Source organism: Coffea arabica, chromosome 7c, assembly GCF_036785885.1.
Source record: "Coffea arabica cultivar ET-39 chromosome 7c, Coffea Arabica ET-39 HiFi, whole genome shotgun sequence".
NCBI classification, from domain to species: domain Eukaryota; kingdom Viridiplantae; phylum Streptophyta; class Magnoliopsida; order Gentianales; family Rubiaceae; genus Coffea; species Coffea arabica.
The window spans coordinates 38,195,266-38,218,088 of record NC_092322.1 but is presented as its reverse complement, the minus strand read 5'-3'; the positions used below and the strand labels follow the sequence as shown (position 1 = coordinate 38,218,088).

At 35.8% G+C, this 22,823-nt stretch overlaps 1 protein-coding gene, 1 long non-coding RNA gene and 3 pseudogenes across 2 annotated transcripts; 3 read left to right on the top strand and 2 right to left on the bottom strand.

The window, feature by feature from the left end:
* Window positions 1–9,938: 9,938 nt before the first annotated feature.
* Window positions 9,939–11,240, top strand: LOC113698170 (probable glutathione S-transferase parC). Its single transcript, XM_027217880.2, has 2 exons — window positions 9,939–10,299; window positions 10,552–11,240. The coding sequence occupies exons 1-2, from the start codon at window positions 9,982–9,984 to the stop codon at window positions 10,894–10,896; spliced, it is 663 nt and encodes a 220-aa protein (XP_027073681.1). The 5' UTR covers window positions 9,939–9,981; the 3' UTR covers window positions 10,897–11,240.
* A 292-nt stretch (window positions 11,241–11,532) lies between these two features.
* On the top strand, window positions 11,533–12,555 carry LOC113699898 (uncharacterized). Its single transcript, XR_011817563.1, has 2 exons — window positions 11,533–11,923; window positions 12,045–12,555. It is a non-coding gene; the product is annotated as an uncharacterized lncRNA (long non-coding RNA).
* Window positions 12,556–12,934: 379 nt separating this feature from the next.
* Window positions 12,935–13,721, bottom strand: LOC140010694 (probable glutathione S-transferase; annotated as a pseudogene).
* A 2,173-nt stretch (window positions 13,722–15,894) lies between these two features.
* LOC113699897 (2-methylene-furan-3-one reductase-like) lies at window positions 15,895–17,543 on the bottom strand (annotated as a pseudogene).
* A 1,018-nt stretch (window positions 17,544–18,561) lies between these two features.
* Window positions 18,562–21,958, top strand: LOC140010693 (RNA exonuclease 4-like; annotated as a pseudogene).
* The last annotated feature ends 865 nt before the right edge of the window (window positions 21,959–22,823 follow it).

Sequence of the window (22,823 nt, the reverse complement as noted above, 5' to 3'; positions counted from 1 at the left end):
ATAATACTTCAAAATTTGATACTCCAGAGAGTTAGATGAGGAGGGAAAGAAGTGGATTACCTCTACCTCTAAGATAATGAAGTGTGGCGGTTGAGGGATTGGCGGTGGCGCACGTTGGTGGTTGAGGCAGCGGCGTGCAGCAGCGTGCGACGGAGCTAGGCGGCAGACGGCCATGGGTCGGGCGCGATGTGTGTCGAAGCTGTGGTGGCGTGCATCGGATGCCGCAAGAGAGAGAGAGAGAGACGTGGCGGCGCAACAGTAACGGCGCGACGAGAAAGGTACACGAGGGGAGCGGTGGACAGCGCGGCAGTTGTTGCGGTAGTTGTCCATGCTATGGTGGGCAAGGCAATGGAGAACAGCAATGGCAGTAGTTGCGACAAGGAAGACGGCGACGGATGTCAAGGCAATAAAGACAGTGGTGGCGGCAGTTGTCGGTTTCGGGTGAAAAGGAAAAAGGAAAGACAGGGGAGGAAGAAAGAAAGAAAAGAGAAAGAAAGGAAAAAGAAAGAAAGAAGAAAGAGAACCAAAATAGGTTGCAATTTTTTTTATATAGAGATGAATCTAAAGATTTAAAAATTAAAAATTTGAATTTAAATGAAATTTATTTTATTTTATTTATTTATTTTTTATACATGCCTTTCCCTCGAACATGATATGGCACGTCAAAAAGGCAAGAATCCTTCTAATAAATGTCTGTTAAGTTCAAAGTTACCACATACTCGGTTGACACCGACGCGTCATAAGGGTGGAAACCTTTCTGATGAAAACTTTGAGGATTGCACATTGCCACGCGCCCAGGTGACGCGGGCACATCATGAAGGCAAGAACCCTTCTAATAAAGAGTCATTGAATTGAAAGTTACCTCGTGCCTTGTTGACATTGACGCGTCAGGTCGGTCAATCCGCTCCAAGATCAAAGGAAGAGCTCTTTAGGTGACTTGACGCAGGCACGTTATGAGGGTTGAAACCTTTCTGATGAAGCACCTGGGAGTTGCACATTACCACGCGCTCTGTTGACGCTGGTGCGTTATGTTAGGGGAACACCTACTAATCATCAGAAACAAAAAATGAAATCAAAAATTTGGAAAAACTTTAAGAAAACATATCGAAGTTATCAACTAAAGTTGAACAACAACTAAAAGAAATTGGGCTGCCTCCCAAAAAGTGCCTTTTTTTAACGTCTTTAGTTAGACATGGCTAGATGTTAGCAATTGGAGCAATTTGGTGTGTCCAAATGTATCACGTTCACTTCACTTGGAAAGCTCTCGTAATAGTGTTTGAGACGGTGTCCATTCATCACAAACTTTTTGGCCATCTTAGTGCTATGGATTTCTACTGCACTATAGTGAAAGACATGAGTAACAATGAAAGGTCAATCCCTCTGGAACGCAGTTTACCTGGAAACAGCTTAAACTTGGATTGGTATAGGAGAACCTTTTGACCAATTTCAAAGGTCTTCCTAGAGATTTGTTGGTTATGAAACGCCTTACTCCTCTCCTTGTAAATTAATGCATTCTTATATGTTTTGCTCTGGATCTCCTCCAATTCTTGCAAGTCCAACTTTCGATGAGCACCAGCCTCCTCTAAATTCATATTACACTGCTTTATCGTCCAAAAGGCCTTGTGTTCAAATTCCATTGGGAGGTGACATGGCTTCCCGAATATTAATCTATAGGGTGATATCCCTATAGGAGTCTTATACGCCGTCCAATAGGTCTAAAGTGCATCTTTCAACTATTGACTCCAATCCTTCCTATCGGGTCACACCATTTTTTCCAAGATAGACTTGATTTCTCGATTCGATACTTCGGTTTGGCCATTGGTTTGAAGGTGGTATGATGTTGAGACCTTGTGGAGCACACCATACCTTCGAAATAGCGTAGCTATGGTATTATTGTAGAAATGCATCCCCCTGTCACTAACAATGGTTCTTGGCATCCCAAAACGAACAAAAATATTGGACTTAATAAAATCTGAAACCACTTTTAAATCATTAGTCCAGGTGGCTTTAACTTCCACTTATTTGGAAACATAATCAAGTGCCAAGATGATATAAAGAAACCAAACGACATGGGAAAAGGGCCCATAAAGTCAATCCCTCATACGTCAAAAATTTCAACAAAGAACACTGAAATTTGAGACGTCAGATCTCTATGAAAAATATTACCTATGTTTTGACATCTTTCACACGACTTACAGAGCATGTAGGCATCTTTGAATAGTGAAGGCCAGTAGAACCTGCTCTCTAACACCTTATGAGCTGTCTTCTTAGGTCCAAAGTGACCTCCATAGGCAAAAGAATGAAAAAAAGTTAAGATTGAGTGATATTCATTCTCACTTACGCACCTTCGCATTACTTGATCAGCACAATGCTTCTATAGATACGGGTCGTCCCATATGTAGTATTTGGCGTCGCTCTTTAACTTGTCCCTTTTTGCTTTGAGCCAACCTGCATGTAATTTGCCAGTTATTAGGTAATTAACTAAATCAGCATACCAAGGCAATTTAGAATTTAGAGAAAATAATTGTTCATCAGGTAATGTATCTTTCAATGGCACGTTCTCTTCTCCAACTGATATGCGACTTAAATGGTCAGCTACCAAATTCTCCGAACCACTTTTATCCGTCATCTCCATATCAAATTCTTGCAAGAGAAATATCCACCTTATCAGCCTCGGTTTTGCATCTTTCTTGGTTATTAGGTACCTCAATGCTGTATGATCAGAAAATACAATAACTTTACCACCTAATAAATATGACCTGAATTTTTCTAAAGCAAAAATAACTGTTAAAACCTCCTTCTTAGTAGTGGAGTAATTCAATTGACCTCTACTCAAGGTTCCGGACGTGTAGTAGATGACGTGAGTTGCTTTTCCTATTCTCTGTCCTAACACTACTCCCACTGCATAATCACTAGCATTATACATGATCTCAAATAAGAGATTCCAGTCAAGAGGTTGGATGATCAGTGACGATGTCAACAACTCCTTTAACTTGTCGAATGCTCTCTTACACTCGACATTGAACTCAAAGGCCATATCTTTTTGTAAGATTTTGAACAGAGGAGCTCCAGTCTTCGAGAAATCCTTATGAACCTTTGGTAGAAACCTACATGTCCAAGAAAAAAATACACTTCCCGCACACTCGCGGGGTAAGGTAAGGCAGATATAATGTCTATTTTAACTTAATCAATTTCAATACCCTTAGAGGACACTACGTGACCTTGAACTATCCCATACTCAACTATAAAATGACATTTTTTTCAATTAAACACGAGATTAGTTTATATACATCTCAAGAAGATCAATTTCGGGTTATCTAGACAATTATCAAAACTATCACCATATATACGAAAGTTGTTCATGAAAATCTCAATAATTTTCTTAACATATTCTCAAAAAATGCTCATCATACTTCTCTGAAATGTTGCAGGGACATTGCACAATCCGAAAGGCATTTGCCTGTATACGAAAGTTTCAAACGGGCACGTGAAGGTGGTTTTCTCTTGATCTTCCTGTGCGATTGCAATTTGAAAATACCCTAAAAATCCATTTAAAAAACAATAGTAAATTCAACAAACTAATCGTTCAATCATTTGGTCAATAAAAGGAGGTGAAAAATGGTCTTTTTTCATGATAACGTTTAATTTCCGGTAGTCTATACACTGCTGCTATCCAGTGGATTTGTGTATTGGCATGAGTTCACCCTTCTGGTTGGCCTCCACTATCACTCCTGCTTTCTTTGAAACTACCTGTACCGAGCTCATCCATGGGCTGTCTGATATTGCATATATGATCCCCACATCCAGCAGCTTTAGTATTTCGTTCTTCATCACTTCCATCATAAGGGGATTGAGCATCCTTTGAACTTGCCGTATAGATTTGGCATCTTCTTCGAACCTTATTCGGTGCATACATACAGAGAGGCTGATGCCCTTAATGTCGGTGATAGTCCGTCCTATTGCTTGCTTGTGATTTCTAAGAATTTGGATTAGTTTTTCTTCTTGGATTTCCAACAGTCGCGTCGAGATAATCAATGGAAGCATTTCCTTCTTGCCCAAGTAAGCGTATTTCAAGTGCTTTGGCAGAGATTTTAATTCAAACACAGGTGCCTGTACCACAGACGGTAATACCCTTTGGTGAGATTTGGGCACGAAAATAAGTGCGAGCTCATACCTTGTCGTCTTGACTGGCAACGATTGCAACGCTCCAATTGTATTTTTCATATCTTTACTCAATTCTTCCTCATGAGTTGTGTTTAACTCGAGGTACTTGGTTAAAACAACTTCTAACTCATCCCTGCCAATAATTTCAAACACTTCCTGCACCGCTGAGTCAATAGCACTCATAGAAAAAATAGAGTTAAAATTAGAGTTCGAGGGGTATTTCATGGTCTCAATGGTATTGAAATGAATAATTTTTTCATCAAATTTCATGGATAAAGTACCCTTATTAACATCAATTTTATTTTGGATTGTAAACAAAAAGAGTCTACCTAATAGCAAAGGTAAGGGGTCGGGGGAATGATCATTATTTATGTTAAGTACATAAAAATCAGTTAGAAATTTTAACCAACACATCATCGACCAACCTATCAGGATAAGCATTCATTCGATCAGCTAATTGGAGTATTATCCTAGTTTCTTTTAACGGACCTAAGTTCAAAGAAGTATAGATAGATTTAGACATTACTGATGTTCCTAGGTCCAACATGACATTTTTAATCAAAGTATTACCTATTTTACAGGGGATAATGAACATACTTGGATCTCCGCACTTCGGTGGAAGTTTCCTCTGTAGAACCGCAGACACATTCTCCCCCACAATAACTCTTTTGTCTCCTCTCAATCTTCTTCGGCTGATGCACAAATCCTTCAAAAATTTTGTATACTTCGACACTTGTTTGGTTGCATCTAACAGAGGAATGTTGATCTCTACTTTGCGGAATACGTCCAAGATCTCTTTCTCCTTATCCTGATTCTTTGGTTTCTCCAACCTACTAGGAAAGGGAAGCGGATTAGCTTTAAGTTCAATGATTGGGTTAAGGAATACCACTGGATTTATGCCATTCATGTCCTCTGCCTCAAGTTCTTTCTCGATCTTTTTTTCATCCTTGTCCTTTGGAGTCACGAGTTCGAATCCCTGAATTTCCTTTCCACTCCTTAAGGTCATTGTACTTACGTTCTTCAGGTTCAATTCAGGTTGAGACGGCAATTTTTCGTAAACTTGGGACTTCAGACGGTTGATTGATATTGCCATCTGACTACTCTGACTCTGCATCGCTTACATCTGACCCATTTGATTCCTTATATTTTATAGGTTAGATTTCATCTTTTGTTGACTAGTAATTAATTGTTTCATCATTTCTTTCAAAGACGGGCCTGAACTTGGAGGAGTGGTGGCTGTCAAGGTTGGTATTATTGTTGATACCTTTGCTGTCTATTCAGTGCAAAATTTGATTGTCTATTTCCCCCATCATTGAGGTTATGGTGATCTCTCCAACCCAGATTGTACATGTTAGGGTACGAATCATATGGCTTTCTTGGCGCGGGCGTATGACCAGTTATGTTTACTTTCTTCGCACTCTTTTCTTGAATCACATCTCTGTAGAACGACCCATGACAGTGCAAATTCCATACACCTTGGCTTGTGGTGCATTTTCTATAGCCAATTGTATAACAAAAGATGTTAAGTCGGATAACTGCTGTTGGATAGAAGATGTTTTTATCTCATTCACTTTGCGTATCGGGATATCCTTCCTTATACCGAACTATTATGAGTTCTCGGCCATTCCTTCAATTAACAACTATGCTTCTCGAGGAGTCTTGTTCGCCAATGCCCCTCCACTTGCAGCATCAATAATATTCTTGTCTTTGAAAAGTAGCCCATCGTAAAAGTACTGAATGAGCAGCTGCACATTTATTTGATGTTGAGGGAATTTGATACATAACTTCTTGAATCTCTTTCAGTAATCATAGAGCAACTCTCCTAAATGTTGCTTGATACCGCATATTTCCTTCCTCAGACTTGCAGTTCGAGATACAGGAAAATACTTTTCCAGGAATTTTTTCTTCAGCTGCTCCCAAGTGGTGATATTACCTGGAGATAGTAGTACAACTAGTCTTTTGCTGAATCCTTAAGAGAGAAAGGGTATGTTCTCATTTTTATTTGTTCTTCCGTGATTTTCGAGGGTTTCATAATGTTGCAAACAACATCGAACTCTTGCAAGTGCTTATGAGGCTTCTTACCTGATAAATCATGAAAAGATGACAAAAGATGAATTAGACCAGATTTTAACTCAAAACTGAGTGTTATCATTTAAATTCGGAAAAGTAATGCATAAGGGCTGCTGATTTAAATTAGGAGCAGCCAATACCCTTAGTGTTCGTGCATTAGCCATAGTGACTTCTTCTTGATCCGAGTCACTCGAAATATCACCAAACGAATTTGTTGCTTCAACTTTTGGATCAAGTTTTTGAGATGCAGCACTAGATTGATCTTCTCTGAGCTGTCTAGTCTCTTTTCATGTTCGGCGTGCAGTTTTCTCTATTTTAGGATCGAAAATTAATTCACCTGTACGAGAAGAACAAAGTATAAACTAGAAAAGTACCAGAAAATTAAAATGAAAATGAACTTAAAAAGAAACAAATTTAACTAACACTAGTCCCGGCAACGGCGCCAAAAATTGACAGATTGTCGAGCCTGTGCAATAATAAATGCCTGCTCAAACAAAATATAATTTCTATAGATAGTGATAAGTAGGGTTGAATTCATAGGGATTGGGGATATTTGCCTCTTTTGAAGTTCAAACAAACAATGGGGGATTTTTTTTTTTTTTTTTAGAAATTACCAATAAGTTATGCTAATCGAATATTGCAATTAAATAAAAATTAGATGGCAAATTGCAAAAACTCAAATAGTTTTTGACAAACTCTAGTCAAGAAGCAATTTCGGAAATGGTTCTCCTAATTGATCATCGATGCAAGAATAATTCCATATATAAACTGATAAACAAGTTATAATTGTCAAACAAGTGATGACAATCAATTTCTCCTTAATTGTCGATAGTTAATGTAAGACCATTAGTTATTGTTCTAATTGCAGAATAACCCTAGGTACGACTGTAAAATTCAATTTTGCAATTGCTTTAAGATTTAGAAAAATCCTGTTCTACATAAACAACACGCTACGAGGGTTGTTTACAAATTAGCCCGTATATTTCCCTGATATAATCCCGATTATATTAGTTACCACTAATTTGGAATAATTAAACAATTACAGATTTAATTACTCTAATTGGTTTTAGGTTATTGAATTAATCTAACATCTGGACCCATGATACTTGAATAATACAATAACCATAAAAAAATAAAATAGGAAATATACGAATACTAGAAAATAATAGGAAAAAGTAAAATCAGTTAGATCTCACAATTTAACCTGAACCAAATCCTCTGTTGTTCCTTGACTAGAAATAAAAGTTTAGTTCATCTCTGTCGAGCGGATCCTATGTAAAATTGCCGAAGTAAATGGTGAAGGCATTTTTCCTCCAATTGAATATAATGAAAAAATGATGGAATAGTCCCCCAAAAACAATGAATAGTCAACCCCCCAGAAGAACTAGCCAACAAAAGAAAGAAAAATCAAAGCTGTCGGACCGCCTCTTCCTACATAATTTTCCTTCCTATCCGGCTACTAAGGGGAATAAAAGGGAAGACTCCTAGTCTCTGTTAACCTCCCTCCTCTTTTGAAAACTACCAAAAGAAGAAAAAGGAGAGTCCCCCAAAATTGCTCCTCGTCTAGCGCAGTTGATCACTGGATAAGGAATACCATCTCCGTTTGGACTCTTGTTTCCTTTTACTACTCCAACTCTTCTGCTGGCTATCGTCAAAATTAATTTGACTAACCCGAAGGTGTACAACTTGACAAATTTGCACTTTTTTATGATATTTTGTTCCAACTCTCTGCAATAAGCACAAATGCCAAAAATGAATAAAATCTGCTAATTAATGCACATTCAATAAGGTAATAGGAGGAAATTAATTATAAAATAGATAACAAAATTGTGACCTATCATACCCTTATTTAGAAACTAAAGTGGTTGAAATGACTAAAATATATATACATAATATGCATGACATTTTAATCCTATACGATTTATGTTTTACCATACATCTCTCTTATAGTTTAGTGTTTTACCATATAATCCCCTTATAATTTTTAAAATATATACATAACTCAACCTTTTGATACATTAACATAATTTGACCTTTACAATCGAGTTACTTTTGTCCCTATAGAAGGGATAGAGCTAGAGGTAAATGATGGCTTTTGAGCATATATAGAATTAATTTTTTACGTGCTAACAGTGTAAATTTAAATTTAAATTTATATAATGTGATATGATATAAATTTGTTGATGTAAAAACAATTATATACTGGCGGTATATAAAAAAATTAATTCTAGTACCCATTGTCCGGACCAATTTAGACATAAGATGTGGTGGGGTACTCTTTTCTTGTTTTCGTGGTTTAGTTGAATTGTCTATGTTCATATTTTTTCTTATTGAACTTAAATAATGTGCAAACAAGGAACAGAAAAAGGAGCGAGAGAGAGGGAAAGACAAAAGCTTGAATGTGATTACTTAAGGAGTGACGTCAAATTCCTTAAGACTCTGCGTAAGCACTTAGCTAAAAGCTTGGGAACCTAATAATTAGGGACCAGCCGCAGCAGCTACTAAGCAGACAATCAAGAAAAAGAGACCATAACCTTTTCCGTGGACGCAAGTTTTTGTTCCTTAATTTCTTAGTTTGTGTTTTAATATTTAGCAGTTTAATTTCCACCAGGCCGCTGATTTGGTTTGAAATAACTGGTAATCGGAATAATTTTACTTAAAATTACCAGAATCTTCTGATTCATTAATGGAGAAGATAATGGCGGAATTGTGACTACAAAAATTGTCGCGTAATTTTGTGTGATTAGGAACAAGAAAGCATCCTACAACAAGTTCTAGACAACGAATATTCTAGCACAAATAAATAATATTTATTTGTTGAGTTCTAGAATCCTCTACTACCTTTGATTTGATTGGGGACGGCAGTCAAATGGCATTGTATTTATCTCGAAATATTTATTCAAATTTAGAGAAATTTAAAAATAACAAGCCAAAAAGGTTTTAATATTTGGTCGTAGAGACAATGTTGCAACTTTTCTTTTTCTTTGGTCATACATCAACTATGGGGGAAAAGGGGTACAGGAGCAATCGAATTCTAGAAATCGAGAAAAGATGAATAACCATTAGATCACACGAATGCGATAAATACTTACTGGATTTAAAAGTAGCAATTAGTGGGAGGCCACAAAATTGTGAGTAAACAGCAATTATGCACACATTATTCATCTCGTGAACTTTCTATCAATTTCTAGTGAGTAACTGGAAAAGGAAAGTTAATTTTGTATTCAAAATATTATAAATAAATTAAGTTACATGCTAAAAATTTGAGCATATATCAAACCAAAAACGTGCTAGTATAGGTTGTAAATTCCTAAAGTGGCTTTCAAGAATCTTAAAAAAAAAAAATTAAAGAGTCAAAAAAGATCTAATTAATAACACATGAAAAAGAGACCCTTCATTTTCTCAAGATTTAAAAATTCTGGTTCTAATCTTCCTTCCCTTACCTTTGAATCCTATCCCTACTGCTTGAAAAAAAAAAAACCTGCATTTTGACTTGTGGCCTAAATTGCTGAAGGGCAGAGGACCCAAGTGTCCTGGTACAATCTACCACTTACCAACCATTATTCCTTCATGCTGCCATCACCAGCCTCTCATTCACTATAAAATGCAAGACCCCGGTTCTTATACCTGCTAGTTGCTAACAAACTGCTACTATTGCCCATAATTCAGCTTTCTTTTCATCACCTCTAGCGAAAAAATCCTTTCTTTTTTTTTTTTTTTGGCTTTGCTCGAATATCATCTGAAAATATGGCCGGTGACAAGGTGGTTGTGTTGGGTACATATGGGAGCATGTTTAGCATGAGAGTCCAAGTTGCTCTGGCCGAAAAAGGCATCGAGTATGAAAACAAAGAAGAAGACTTGGCTAACAAGAGCCCACTTCTTCTTGAGGTGAACCCTGTTCACAAGAAAATCCCAGTTCTGATTCATAATGGAAAGCCTGTTTGCGAGTCCCTTATCATTGTTCAGTACATAGATGAAGTGTGGCATGACAAGAATCCCTTGCTGCCATCTGATCCTTACCAGAGAGCTCAAGCTAGGTTCTGGGCTGACTTCGTTGACAAAAAGGTAACATTTTTTTCTTATGGAAACTCTAATTTTGTCAACTGCTGTTCAATCAGTTATTCGGGCAAGCATTTCTACTGTCTTTACCAAGATCGTCTAGTCGTGGAACTAAGCATTTCTTAACCTATTTTCACTAGATTATTTTAGGCAAACAACATAAGCAAGCAGGACAAGTTAGATATGGGATAAAAATATTATGTTAAGGAGGGATTTTTCTGTTCAATTTTTTTCTGAGAAAATTAAGGTGAAATGCAGGTTTATGATTGTGGAAGGAGGATCTGGGCCACAAAGGGAGAAGAAAAGGAGGCAGCCAAGAAGGAATTCATAGGGATTATGAAAACATTGGAAGGAGAACTTGGAAATAAGCCTTACTTTGGAGGGGAAGACTTTGGATATGTGGATGTGGCTTTGATTCCTTTCTACTGTTGGTTCCATGCCTATGAGAACTTTGGGAATTTCAAGACAGAAACGGAGTGTCCAAAGCTGGTGGAATGGGCCAAAAGATGCATGCAGAGGGAGAGCGTTTCCAAGTCCCTTGCTGATCCTCACAAGATTTACGAATTTGTTGTGTCCTTGAAGAAGAAGCTTGGGATCGAATAAAGTCTCTTTCAACTTTTTGCCTACATGGAGGATCGAATAAAGTCTACGCATGAATATGTATTTGGGATTGCTTTGCTTTTTGTGGGCTTCGTAGATCTGTCTTAGAATCCTTTAGTTTTGTTTGCTTGGCTTGGGAGAATAAAAGAGATTTAGCGTCGTCTTCTTGATATCCTGGACTGGTAGTAAATGATGTTTACTACTACTACTAGGATTTCATGGATAGGCTGTTTATATGTATAATTTCTTCCACAAATTTATAGGACAATTGTCTCTGTCTTTAGTTAAGCAGAGTGTTCGTACAATGTCCAAATGATGTTAATGTGATACTACTTTCTTTTCCCATATATTTCATATCATCTCCTTAGATAATTTTTTTTTTCAACTATCTCCCTTCCTTTTATTCCTTAGTTATTGACTTGTGAAATATGTGCACTTCATTTACAAATTCTGTAAATCTCTAGACCAACTCATAAAAACAGCTCACTGACTTGGGGCGTGGAGCTCGAAGGTTCCAGGAATGATCCGGTACCATTTCATGGTACTCGTTCAACTTAAATAATAAAATCCATGACGACTAAATGTACTACTATTAAAAAAAAAAGAGGAATCTGTACACACTTCTTTTGTGGTCAACCATCAATTTTCTTTAAAAAAAAACTAGCAAACCAGAGAAAACTCCTGCTCCTGCTTCGTACCATCCTCTGAGAAAATGGCTGGTGAAGAGGTGATTTTGTTGAGTGTCTATGCGAGCATGTTCAGTATGAGGGTCAGAATAGCACTAGCTGAGAAGGGTGTCAAGTATGAACTCAAGGAAGAGGACTTGACGAACAAGAGCCTGCTTCTTCTTGAGATGAATTCTGTTCACAAGAAAGTTCCAGTTTTGCTTCATAATGGAAAGCCAATACTTGAGTCCCTTATAATTGTCCAGTACATAGATGAGGTATGGCATGACAAGAATCCATTGGAACCATCTGATCCTTATGAGAGGGCTCAAGCAAGGTTCTGGGCTGACTTTATTGACAAGAAGGTACCCTGCAAGATTTCTGTGTGAATTTTATATTTTTCTTTTTTTTTCCGGAGAAAGTCTTCTTTTTGGAGTTAGATTCTGCAAGAATTAAAAGAAAAATTTTTTGACTAACTAATGTTAGGTGTGAAATGGAATATAACTAAAAGTTACAATGGGCCGCTAAAGGGGAAGAACTGGAGGCAGCCAAGAAGGAATTCATAGAGGCTCTCAAGGTACTAGAAGGGGAACTTGGAGATAAGCCTTACTTTGGTGGTGAAGAGTTTGGATATGTAGATGTGGCTTTGATTCCTTTCTACAGTTGGTTCCATGCCTATGAGACTTGTGGAAACTTCAAAATTGGGGCACAATGCCCAAAGTTTGCGGCTTGGGCTAAAAGGTGCATGCAGAGGGAGAGCGTGTCCAAGTCCCTTGCTGATCCTGAAAAGGTTTATGACTTTAGAGCACTCACTGGATTGCAAATCTTTTTTATTATTTACATGTTTGATTTTTATTGCCTAAATTCCCTTGATTTCATCAGATCACAGGTTAGGTTACTTCTTAACTTTGTCATCAGGATCAGTAGTAAACAAGCTGTCTGCTACTAGGGCCATTTGCATTCAAGAAGAGCTATGAAGAAATAATTGAAGCTAAAACTTGGTTTTGCTGGTATGGCAACGAGTTTCTGACCTGAAACAATCTTTCATTATGCCTATTTTATGCATCAGTTGACCTGTTAACCATCTGAGCTTTTCTTTGAGATCTAGATTTGAAGCTAGTATGAACATCAAAGTTTGTCTGATCTACGAGCTACAATTGAATTAAAACTACTTGGAACACGAAAGCATTGATTATTGTGGCACAAGGGTTATTACATCCTAATCCACTTGTAATGCAAACTGTAAATACACAAAATTCTCCAAATAATCACACTTAACGAGGTATTATCCTTCAAATCTATCTATCTATCTATCTACTCTAGTTTCAAATGGATCATGAAATTAAAATAGTCCGACATAAATCCCCATAACAACGTAATTAAGCTAGCTTCTCCATGTTACTCCTGTCCACGAAGCTTTTGCCACAGCAACACAGATTCATAGACCTTTATGGGGTCAGCAAGAGACTTGGAAACACTGTCCCTTTCCATACACCTCTGCAATCGGCTTCTGTACTGAATTTACCAAATTTTTCATAGGTATAGAACCAGTTATAGTTTCCAAGAAGAGCCACATCAAGAGATCCAAAATTGTCACCTCCAAAATAAGGCTTGTCTCCTAAAGCTCCTTCCTCCAGCGGCTTTAGGCAATTTATGAAGCCAATCTTTGCTGCCTACTGCTCTTCTCCTTTTGTCGACCATATTTTACGAGCAAAACCGTCTAGCTGCAATAGGTAACATGACACTCATGAAATCATGAACTTACATACACGTATTCCTGCAAACAAAAAATCATAATTTGTTACCTTTTTGTCAATGAAAATGAGCCCAGAACCTAGCTTGAGCTCTGTCATAAGGATGAGAGGGCAAGAGGGAAGCTTTGCCCTTTTATACCTCGTCAATATACTAAACTATAAGTAGGGACTCACAAAAAGGTCTTCCATTGTGGATCAAAACTGGAATTTTCTTGTATATGGGATTCATCTTTAACAACAACGGACTTTTCTGTAAATTCATTAGATCTTCTTCCGTGGATTCATACTTGACTTCTTTCTCTGCTAGAGCAATTCTGACTCTGGTAGCGAAAATGGTAGTCAAGAAGTCCAAGAGAATCACCTAGCTTCTCACCCGTTCTTCCACTATGATGGCAAAGGTGACAGACATGATTAAGACATAGTAGTTACCCTCCGCATATTTATTTTTTGGTTGACAAAAATGTAGTTTTGGTATTTAAATTTTGATATATGAGCGGTTTTAGTTCTCAAACTTTTGACAAAAGCAAATTTGATATCCAAATTTTCAACTTTTGAGCACATTTAGTATTTTTGATAGTTTTTATCCAAATTGCAACTAAAAGAGCGTAATAGTCACATGTTCGGCAACTATTGTATTAAAAATGTTAAAACAAAAAGAAAAATATCAGACATGAAGTTCAAGGACTAAATTTTACATTTTTTGGCATTTTATTATACAATAATTGGTGGATATATGAGTATCACATGATTTTTTCTGATAGCAATTTGGAAAAAATCGATTAAAGGTATTAAATGTAAAATGTGTTCAAAAGTTAAAAGATTAGATACCATATTTGTTTTTATCTAAAGTTTGGGAACAAAAGCCATTCATGTGTCAAAATTTGAATATCAAAACATTTTTCTCTCTCTCTGTTTTTTTTTTGGTTTGACAAAATTACTTTACTTACACTTTGAAAAATTTTCATACATCTTGAATAATCTACCAAGTACTTTTTTGACTAAGGACGTAAACGTCACAAGTCACCATCAAAATAGGTCATTGCTCCAGTCATATAAAACCTCACCGAAACTAATTTTTAAGGGATAATTTCAGAAACCTTCCCTGAGGTTACTGCCAGTCTCACTCACATCTCTTAAACTTTACAAAATATCAGATACCTCCCCTGAACTTATAGTTGGAGTAACAAGATCATCCCATGTCAGAAAAATGAGCATTAAAAAAATATTTTTAGGAGTGAGATGATATTTGTGTTCCACATATGCCCTTTTTGCTTATCCACAACTTGAGCTAAAGCAAAAGCAAAAAAAAAAAAAGAAGTAATAAGTTGAACTAGATAGAGACAAATGCAGATGGTTTCTTCAAACAATATTACAATGCTATTTATATTTTTTTGTTTTAGCTATTAGACATTTATTTAGCTAATATGATCATTCAATTAATTGAAACATACTTCTGGTGATATAAAAAAAAATGTATAGTTTTATAATTTGAGTGATTAAAAGTATAAATTTTTATTAGTTAAGTCATAAAAAATATTATTTGAGTGATTAAAAGTATAAACTTTTACTAGTTAAGTCACAAAATTTTTTTCACTATTTGGTTAATTGAGTGAATGGCAATTGTAGTTAAATAAATAGTGTAACGATCAAATAACCAAATTCTCAATAGTTTAAGAACTCTTTTGCGATTTTCTCTGTGGAAAATGAAATGAAGTAGCAAGATACTTCATTTCATTTAGTGCTAGATACTTTAGTTGAGATTTATTTTAAAACAAAATTAATTCACACTATAGTTAGTCGAATTTATTCAATAAGCTTCGTTTGAATACCAGAACTTAAGTAGATCTGATTTTCAAAAAATTCAATAACCCAAATTGTGTCGCATCACTTTATGAGATGATGTAATATACAATTTACGTCATTGAATTTTTGAAAACCAAATTTACCCAAATATAAGTAATGAGTTACACGAGATAATTGTCTTACAAAAAAAAACATGAAATACATGACTTAAGAGAAAGGTAATACTAGTGCTAAACACTTCATTGGTGATTGTACTACGAATAAAAAGTATAAAGTGGAATAGAAGGTATATCATAAGTTATATCAAAAGTTATATCTCTATTAGTCATTTAACTAATTCTATCAAAATAGCTTCAAAATATATCATAAGTTATGAGGGTAAATCTATCAATTCATCATCAATGATATCACAAATAAGCCTAATAATCTGACAAGGGAGGTATATGATATTTTGCAAAGTTCAGAGGAGGTGAGTGAGACTGTCAGAAACCTCAGGGGAGGTTTCTGAAATTATCCCAATTTGTAATACATTTTTAGAATTACCTTTTCTCACTAAAACTAATATTTTTCTGTATTAACCTATATGTTCAAAAACTAAGATAATGTTTGGTTTTACACTACACTTTTAATTACAATTTTACTTTTATTTTTCAAGCCTTTGCAATTTTACTTCGTGTTCCTCTGCCTTTTTATTGAATCTCATTTTAATTTTATTGATGATAAAGGGGGATAAATGTAAATACTGGAATCAAGTTTAATGCTAAAAGTATGATAGAAATTTAATCTCTCAACCTCTTCAACTTTAAAAGTTCTTCAAATTTAATCACTCCCTAAATATGCATTCAATTTTATGTGTCATATCAATAGTATTAGCAATTAAAACTACGTAGTTTTGTATTGGAAAAGAAAAATGGACAGATATATTGGACAGAGGATCCCGTCTGAGAAAATGCTTCAATGGTTTTAGAGAATGGGAACGGACCTTTAGGGTGAATCACCGGCTTCAGCTTCCCCTCCTCTGTGAAAGGTTTGAGTTTGTTAAAGACAGAGCCAGTTGAAGTGACCACAAACATGAAAACAGGAGGAACCTCCGATCCGTCCCCCGCGATTGTCACCACCCTTCCGCCTTCTTTTAAAGCCTTGATACCCGTATCACTCTCACCTGCTCATTTTCGCACATTGCAAAATTAATTTCTAGCAGCAGAACCTTTTATCTACTGCCCAAAATAGAGAGAAAGGGATTCGTTCTTAGTTCTTACCAACGGTATCATATACCACGTCAAATTTCTCTGGCAAATCTTCATACTTGTTGTTTTTGTAGTCGATTGCCAAATCAGCTCCTACGGTTTTAAGTAACTCCAGTTTCCCAGCGCTACAAGTTGCTGCCACTTCGGATGCACCAAACACATTCTTTGCCAGCTGCCTCAGATCAAGAAATCATTTCAGTCATGCATGAATTTAGGTAGTAAAATGATTTATCGTCGGGTTCTAATCAAAGGTTAACCTTCAGAACTGCTTTTCAATTTGTCTAGTAATTCAAAAGCCAAACCTAAAATTTCTGCGAAGGTTTAGCCAAATATGAAATTTTAATTGATACAAAAAGTTACAAACATTTCTTTGTCTCTGCCAAGAATGGCTTAGCACAGTACTGCTACCAGTAGTTGTTTATTGATCCTCAATAATTATCACTAATTCTTTGGAAATGATCAACTACATCTGATTTTTCTAGGGTGTTTCAAAGTATTGGAAATTAAGGGTAAAAATAAACACATGAAATACCTAAATGATAAAAGATCCAACTCCACCGGCACCACCCAGAACAAGAAGTGATTTACCAGCTGAAAGCCCAGCGCTTTCAAGGCACCCATGCGCTGTTTCAACAGCAACAGGAAGGCTTGCTGCCTCTGCAAAACTCAAATTCTTTGGCTTCAAAGCTAGTACCTTCTCCTTCACTGCAGTGTACTCCGCCAGTGACCCACATCCCATTGGGTACAAAGCGTGCTCGTGAATGTATCCGTATACTTCATCCCCGACCTTGACTTCCTTCACTTTGCTTCCAACTCTAACTACCACAGCCGCAACATCATATCCAGAAACAGTCTACCAGATTGAAAAAAAAAAAGGAACAGTAAATCTACACAAGGACTACCTAGTAAATAAAACAAACAACAAATTTTCCGCTGAAAAAAAAATGAAAAAAGGTATTTACTGGGGGTGGAGAATCAATGGCCTTGAAATAACCATGCATGTGTTTGAAGTCGATTGGATTCAGTGATGCAGCAACTACTTTGATCAAAACCTGGTCATCATTTAGGTCAGGAACATCAGCCTCGGATCCCAATTTAAGGACATCTTCGGGTGTCCCATATTGGCCATAAACCCAGGCCTTCATTTTAGAGGGGATGTTAACTGGAGTACTGGTTGCCATGGCCTGTAGGCCCTCAAGTAATATGTTAAAACAACCCAAGTTATGAATCAGAGCTAAATCGCAACGTTGCTGTGGACAAATGAGGAAAAGACAGACGACTAAACGAAACGAAACGAAACGAAACGAAACTGGGAGGTGACTTTATTGATAGGAATGATACATTAACAAGCCAGAAAAGGTCTTTATATAAGACCATTCACTGACAAAATCTAATTTGAAGTTAGAACTAAACTATCAAATCATACTAACAATCCGAAACCACAATTGAATAATAATAAAACAAGTAGTTTGTTGAATAATTAAACTAATACTAAAAAGATTTGGTATAATATCCGAGAAGGCTGAATAATTTGACATTCTCATAAGTTCTTGTTTAACAAATACAAAGTCGATTGCTTCAATTAATGGAAACCGTATCTCCAATACAACGTTGCCAGAAATGTTAGGGGCCACTTGGTTTAGGGGTTTTGGTACTTGGAAATACAATAATTCCAATACTGCACGCTTGGTCCAGTATAATGGAAATTAAAATATTGAAATCATGCAGCATTAAAGTAAATAAATTGACTTGTTTTATTTCTATTAAAAAAAAAAAAAAAAAAGAAATCATGCCTTAAAATTTGGCCATTCATGATTCCTAACTAAATTGGGAGAAATTGACCAAAACCCTCATTAGTAGGCCCTCTATCCATTATTCTATTTCCCTTTCCAATTCCAAAGTAAGAACCAAGTGCCCCTTAATGTCAACCGCAAAACCAATCCCTTGAAGGGATTCGTTAAAAAAGACAAAAATGTTTAGGTGATTGAAAATGAGCACGCAAATTGTATTAGAATATTATTATGGTGGAATACGATAACCTATTATGAATAATGTATTGTTTTACTCAGCAATTATATTGACAGAATATTATGTAGTACAAGTTACTACACCTAATACAGACAGATTTTTTTTCCAGTCATTAGAATTTCATCTTAATCCTACGCTACTTGGGAAGGGCGGATTCCAACCAGGCAATATATGCGGGTTAGAGGGAGAGAACTTATCTCTAAACCAATTAAGTGCACTACTGCACCCTTTGAACTTTTTGTCGAAGGGAAGAACGGTGCTTCACTTCTTATACACCAGCAATGGTCGAACTTTTAACTTAGTGCACGGTAGAGCCTTAATAAAGATAGATAAGTACAAAATTTCTTAAAGTTATCAACTGATATGATATGATTAAATCGTGCTTTTAAAAATAATTCTTAAGGTAAATTACTCATAAATCACGGTAGAGCCTTAATAAAGATAGATAAGTACAAAATATCTTAAAGTTATCAACTGATATGATATGATTAAATCGTGCTTTTTAAAATAATTCTTAAGGTAAATTACTCATAAATCCATGTGCTTTTGCGTGACACCACATTAATTTCCTAAGGTTTCAAAATATCCATACAATGTGATTTTATGTGATATGATTAAATCATGATTTTACAATAATTCTTAAGCTAAATTACTCATAAACCCATGTGTTTTTCCATGACACCACATTAATTTCCTAAAATTTCAAAATATCCATATAATGTGATTTTATGTAAAGCAAAAATTTAATGAAAAAAATAATATCTATAATGCCATTAGTTGAAATGCAAATATTGACCTAACTTAATTATTAAGGGTCTAACGACATTGAATAAAATTAGAAGGGGGAATTATGTTGGTAAATACAAAATTATATGAAGGTTAAGTCGATATTTGTGCAAAATCAAAGATTATGTGAATATATTATAATTTCATCACACACAATTTTAGAGCGAGTATTGGTCAATTGCAGTGTCCTGTTTTGTCCATTGTTAATCTTTAATAGAGTCACCTAGTATTGTGCAAAAGCACATGGGTTATGTGAAACTTACCCTAATGCTCACTTCAACTTGGCCTAGGCGCAGTGGTATATTTTATAATGAGCCTTTTACCTTCCCTTATGCAGTTGTTTTTTTTTTTGGTTTTATCTTTCATCTGCATTAACAATCCATACTATTGCCCAGATTCCCTATAAATCTGAAATTAGGCTTTTTTTTCCTCCCATCTACATTAACACCCTTTACCATAGCCCAGATTCCCTACAAATCTGAATTTTGGCTTCTGTCTATAAAATTCAGGTTTGATCTCCAAATGAATTGCTTAGACATTGGAGAAATAATTATGATCACTACAAGTTTTTGTCCCATCTACCTGTTTCTATTAAAACTAATTTGTTGGCTAATGAGCTTTTTTCCCTTCTCTTTTCATTGTTACCAGTTGCAATAACTCTGAATTTTGAGTTCCATTAACAATATACAGGTTTATTCTCTATATCTTGCAAATGTTGTGACATTTACAGAATGCATCTTGAGAAATTTTTGATAACCTATTCTATCAACTTCAGCCTTTTCCTTTTCTTGACATAGCCTTTTTATTTTCTTTGTTAGTTTTGCTACAGACTAGCACAGAGAGGATGGCTTCAAGATCGTCTTCAATAGGATGTTGAGAGAAAAATAACGTGCAGCTTACTTGAGAGTTAAAAATGTCAACAAAGCTTAGATGATGGAAATTGGATTTGCATCTAAAAATGAGCCTGCAAACTGTGTTAGAATATAATTGTGGTCGATTTCATGACCATATGATAATATAATTAATCTTTTGTCTCGTCAATTATATTGGCAAATTCTTGTGTAGGACAAGCTACTACACGTAATCCAGATAGATTAAGTTTAGAGTTTGTTGTAGTTTAATAACTGAAAGGATAAATAAGTCGCGCTTTTACAATAATGTTTAGCTCGACTTGAATTGCAAAATCAGGGCCGCACCCGAAAGTAGAGTGTGAGAGGATTTTCAAGGGCCGGGAATGTGACCTTTGCGTCGCAGTCCTGAGCAGTCGCAGTGCACTCTGGAATCACAGGGAAACATGCCAATTCTCACGTTCAAACAATGTATAGATCAACAATTAAACTCAACAGTTATATATTCACATTTCCATTACACAACAGTAGTAAAACATATTGGACCGTTTTTTTTAGGGGGTTCTAGTCCATCTGTGTTAGAATCGAAGCGCGGAACACATGACTATTGAAATATCAAGTATACAATAATTTAATGAGAAACAATCCACAAGTATAAAAGATAAATGACACATAATATTTAACGTGATTCGACTCTATCATTAAACCTACGTCCACGGAGAGAAATTCGTTCTTTATTATGAGAGGAAAAATCCTATAAAAGAATACAACTTGAAACCAAATCCAACCCTTAAATACCATCTCTTATCTTCCCTCCATGTATAAGGCTACATGTCACCCTTGTGTGCTCTTGTGTGTCTCTTTGTAGTATGCTAACCCACCTATTTATACTGAGCATTACCTAGTCAAAACCCAAATAATAACAAGAAACAGTGCTAATTTCTAAACTTCTACAGAAGAGGAAATAATCTCTAAATCCTAAACAAAATAGGAATTTTTTTTTACTACAATTTCAAGTAACTAAAACCAAGTACGAAACTAGTTACTTTCGCACAAATTAATAAATCTGTTTAAAAGAAATTAAGCCAATTTCCTAACAGTCTGGCTAATTTGGGCGTACAAGATGAATTCAGGCTTGACAACTGTAGAGCAAGGCTGGTCGCCCTGGCTTGCAAAATGGTTGGAGGTGGCAGTGATGGTTCTTTAGATCCGTGTGCAAGAGTTTTGCCCCATCGATGAGTATGAAAGGAAAATCCTTCATACATACGTCCAACCACAACTTCCCGTCACAAACGATAGGTAATGACGCAACAAAAAGATTGTCCAAATTCACATCCTACATATATAGGCACATAGAAAGTGAATTGCACTCTAGAGACTGACTTTGGAGTGTGAAAAATTCTTCTGCAGGTATGAAGCAACTGGAATACGACCAGAATTTCTGAGGGATGCAATGTCGTTCAAAAAAGTGCAGAGAAAGAATTTGACACCTATGAAATTTTTTGGCAGGGACACGGCCAAATATCCACCACTTATGAAAACAAGAAACCTTAGCAAGTCGCTCAAGTATTTGACAAAAGCATACCTTGGTAAGTAACTTAATTAACTTTGGCTATTAGTAGTACATTACATCAAGAAGGACATCATCATTTTTTGGGACTCTCCTAGTGAAATTTTCTTTTTTTTGGGTGGCAGCCATGACGTTTAAATGGGCCCGCAAGATCCCTATGAAGGCTGTGTTGCGACAATGTGGCTTTAGATGAGAATGAGATCACAGTATCACGATATGGAGGACTACCCTCTTGCATTTGACCTATAGAAGCGCAACAATTTTGCATCATGGCGGCAGAACGAGCGTGAGAGGATGGCTAGAGGGCTCGAGGTCTGACTATTATTGCTGGTGCTTGGATTCCAGCAGCCAAAGCAATTATTGAAATTTTATTATGTATAGAAGAAGTGAAGATTTTTTTTGCTTCATGCCGCAAAATTAATGTACACACCAAAATTACAACTTCGGATTTAATCCGTCATTATATGCTTTGTTTACAACAGCATCATGTAAAGTGCTTTCTAATCCGAATTTATGAATAATAACTGAATAAATTACTTATAACCGCCTATGATTTTACACAATGCCAGATGATCCCTCTTAGGTTTTAAAATAGCTACATAATCCCCCAATGGTTTTATATAAAGTGAAAAATGAACGGAATACACAATTAATTACGGCATTATATCAAATGCACTCTAAAAATGTGTGATAAAATTTTAATCTCCATGTAATTCCCTTATGATTTGTATAAATATCCATTTTACCCTCCATAATTTTTTGTATTTCTCCATGAAATCCCCATATACTTTATATAAGGCAATTAAGTCATTGATTGATTTAGTATTAATATGAAGGCACTATTGGTATTTAAATTAACGGCGTTATATAGGCTACTTTTCATCAAATTTTTACTTTACATAAAATCATAGTGGAGTAAAATGAAAATTTTGAAATGTTAAAAAGATCATGTGATAATAGACAAAATCACTGGAAGGTTATATCTAATTTACTTATAATAAATTGATAATTTACTTGCTCGTACATCTTTTTGTTCTGTTTTGTTTTGTTAACAGCATGAGTTAATTGCTGCATGTCCCACTGACTGACTGTGTTTCTCTGCAACACGGTTGGCAAATTTCGAAAGAAATTTCTACTATTATCTACGTTCCTCTCACGGATTCTACTAACTGGGAACAGTCAACCCGACAGTACTCCGCAATTATGACATCTCAAAATGTTTTTCTAAT

Bases quoted from the DNA above. Each gene is read 5' to 3' on its own strand.
- LOC113698170 (XM_027217880.2), top strand. From the start codon at position 9,982: ATGGCCGGTGACAAGGTGGTTGTGTTGGGTACATATGGGAGCATGTTT. The intron at 10,300-10,551 runs GTAACATTTTTT...GGTGAAATGCAG, and splicing joins CTGACTTCGTTGACAAAAAG to GTTTATGATTGTGGAAGGAG.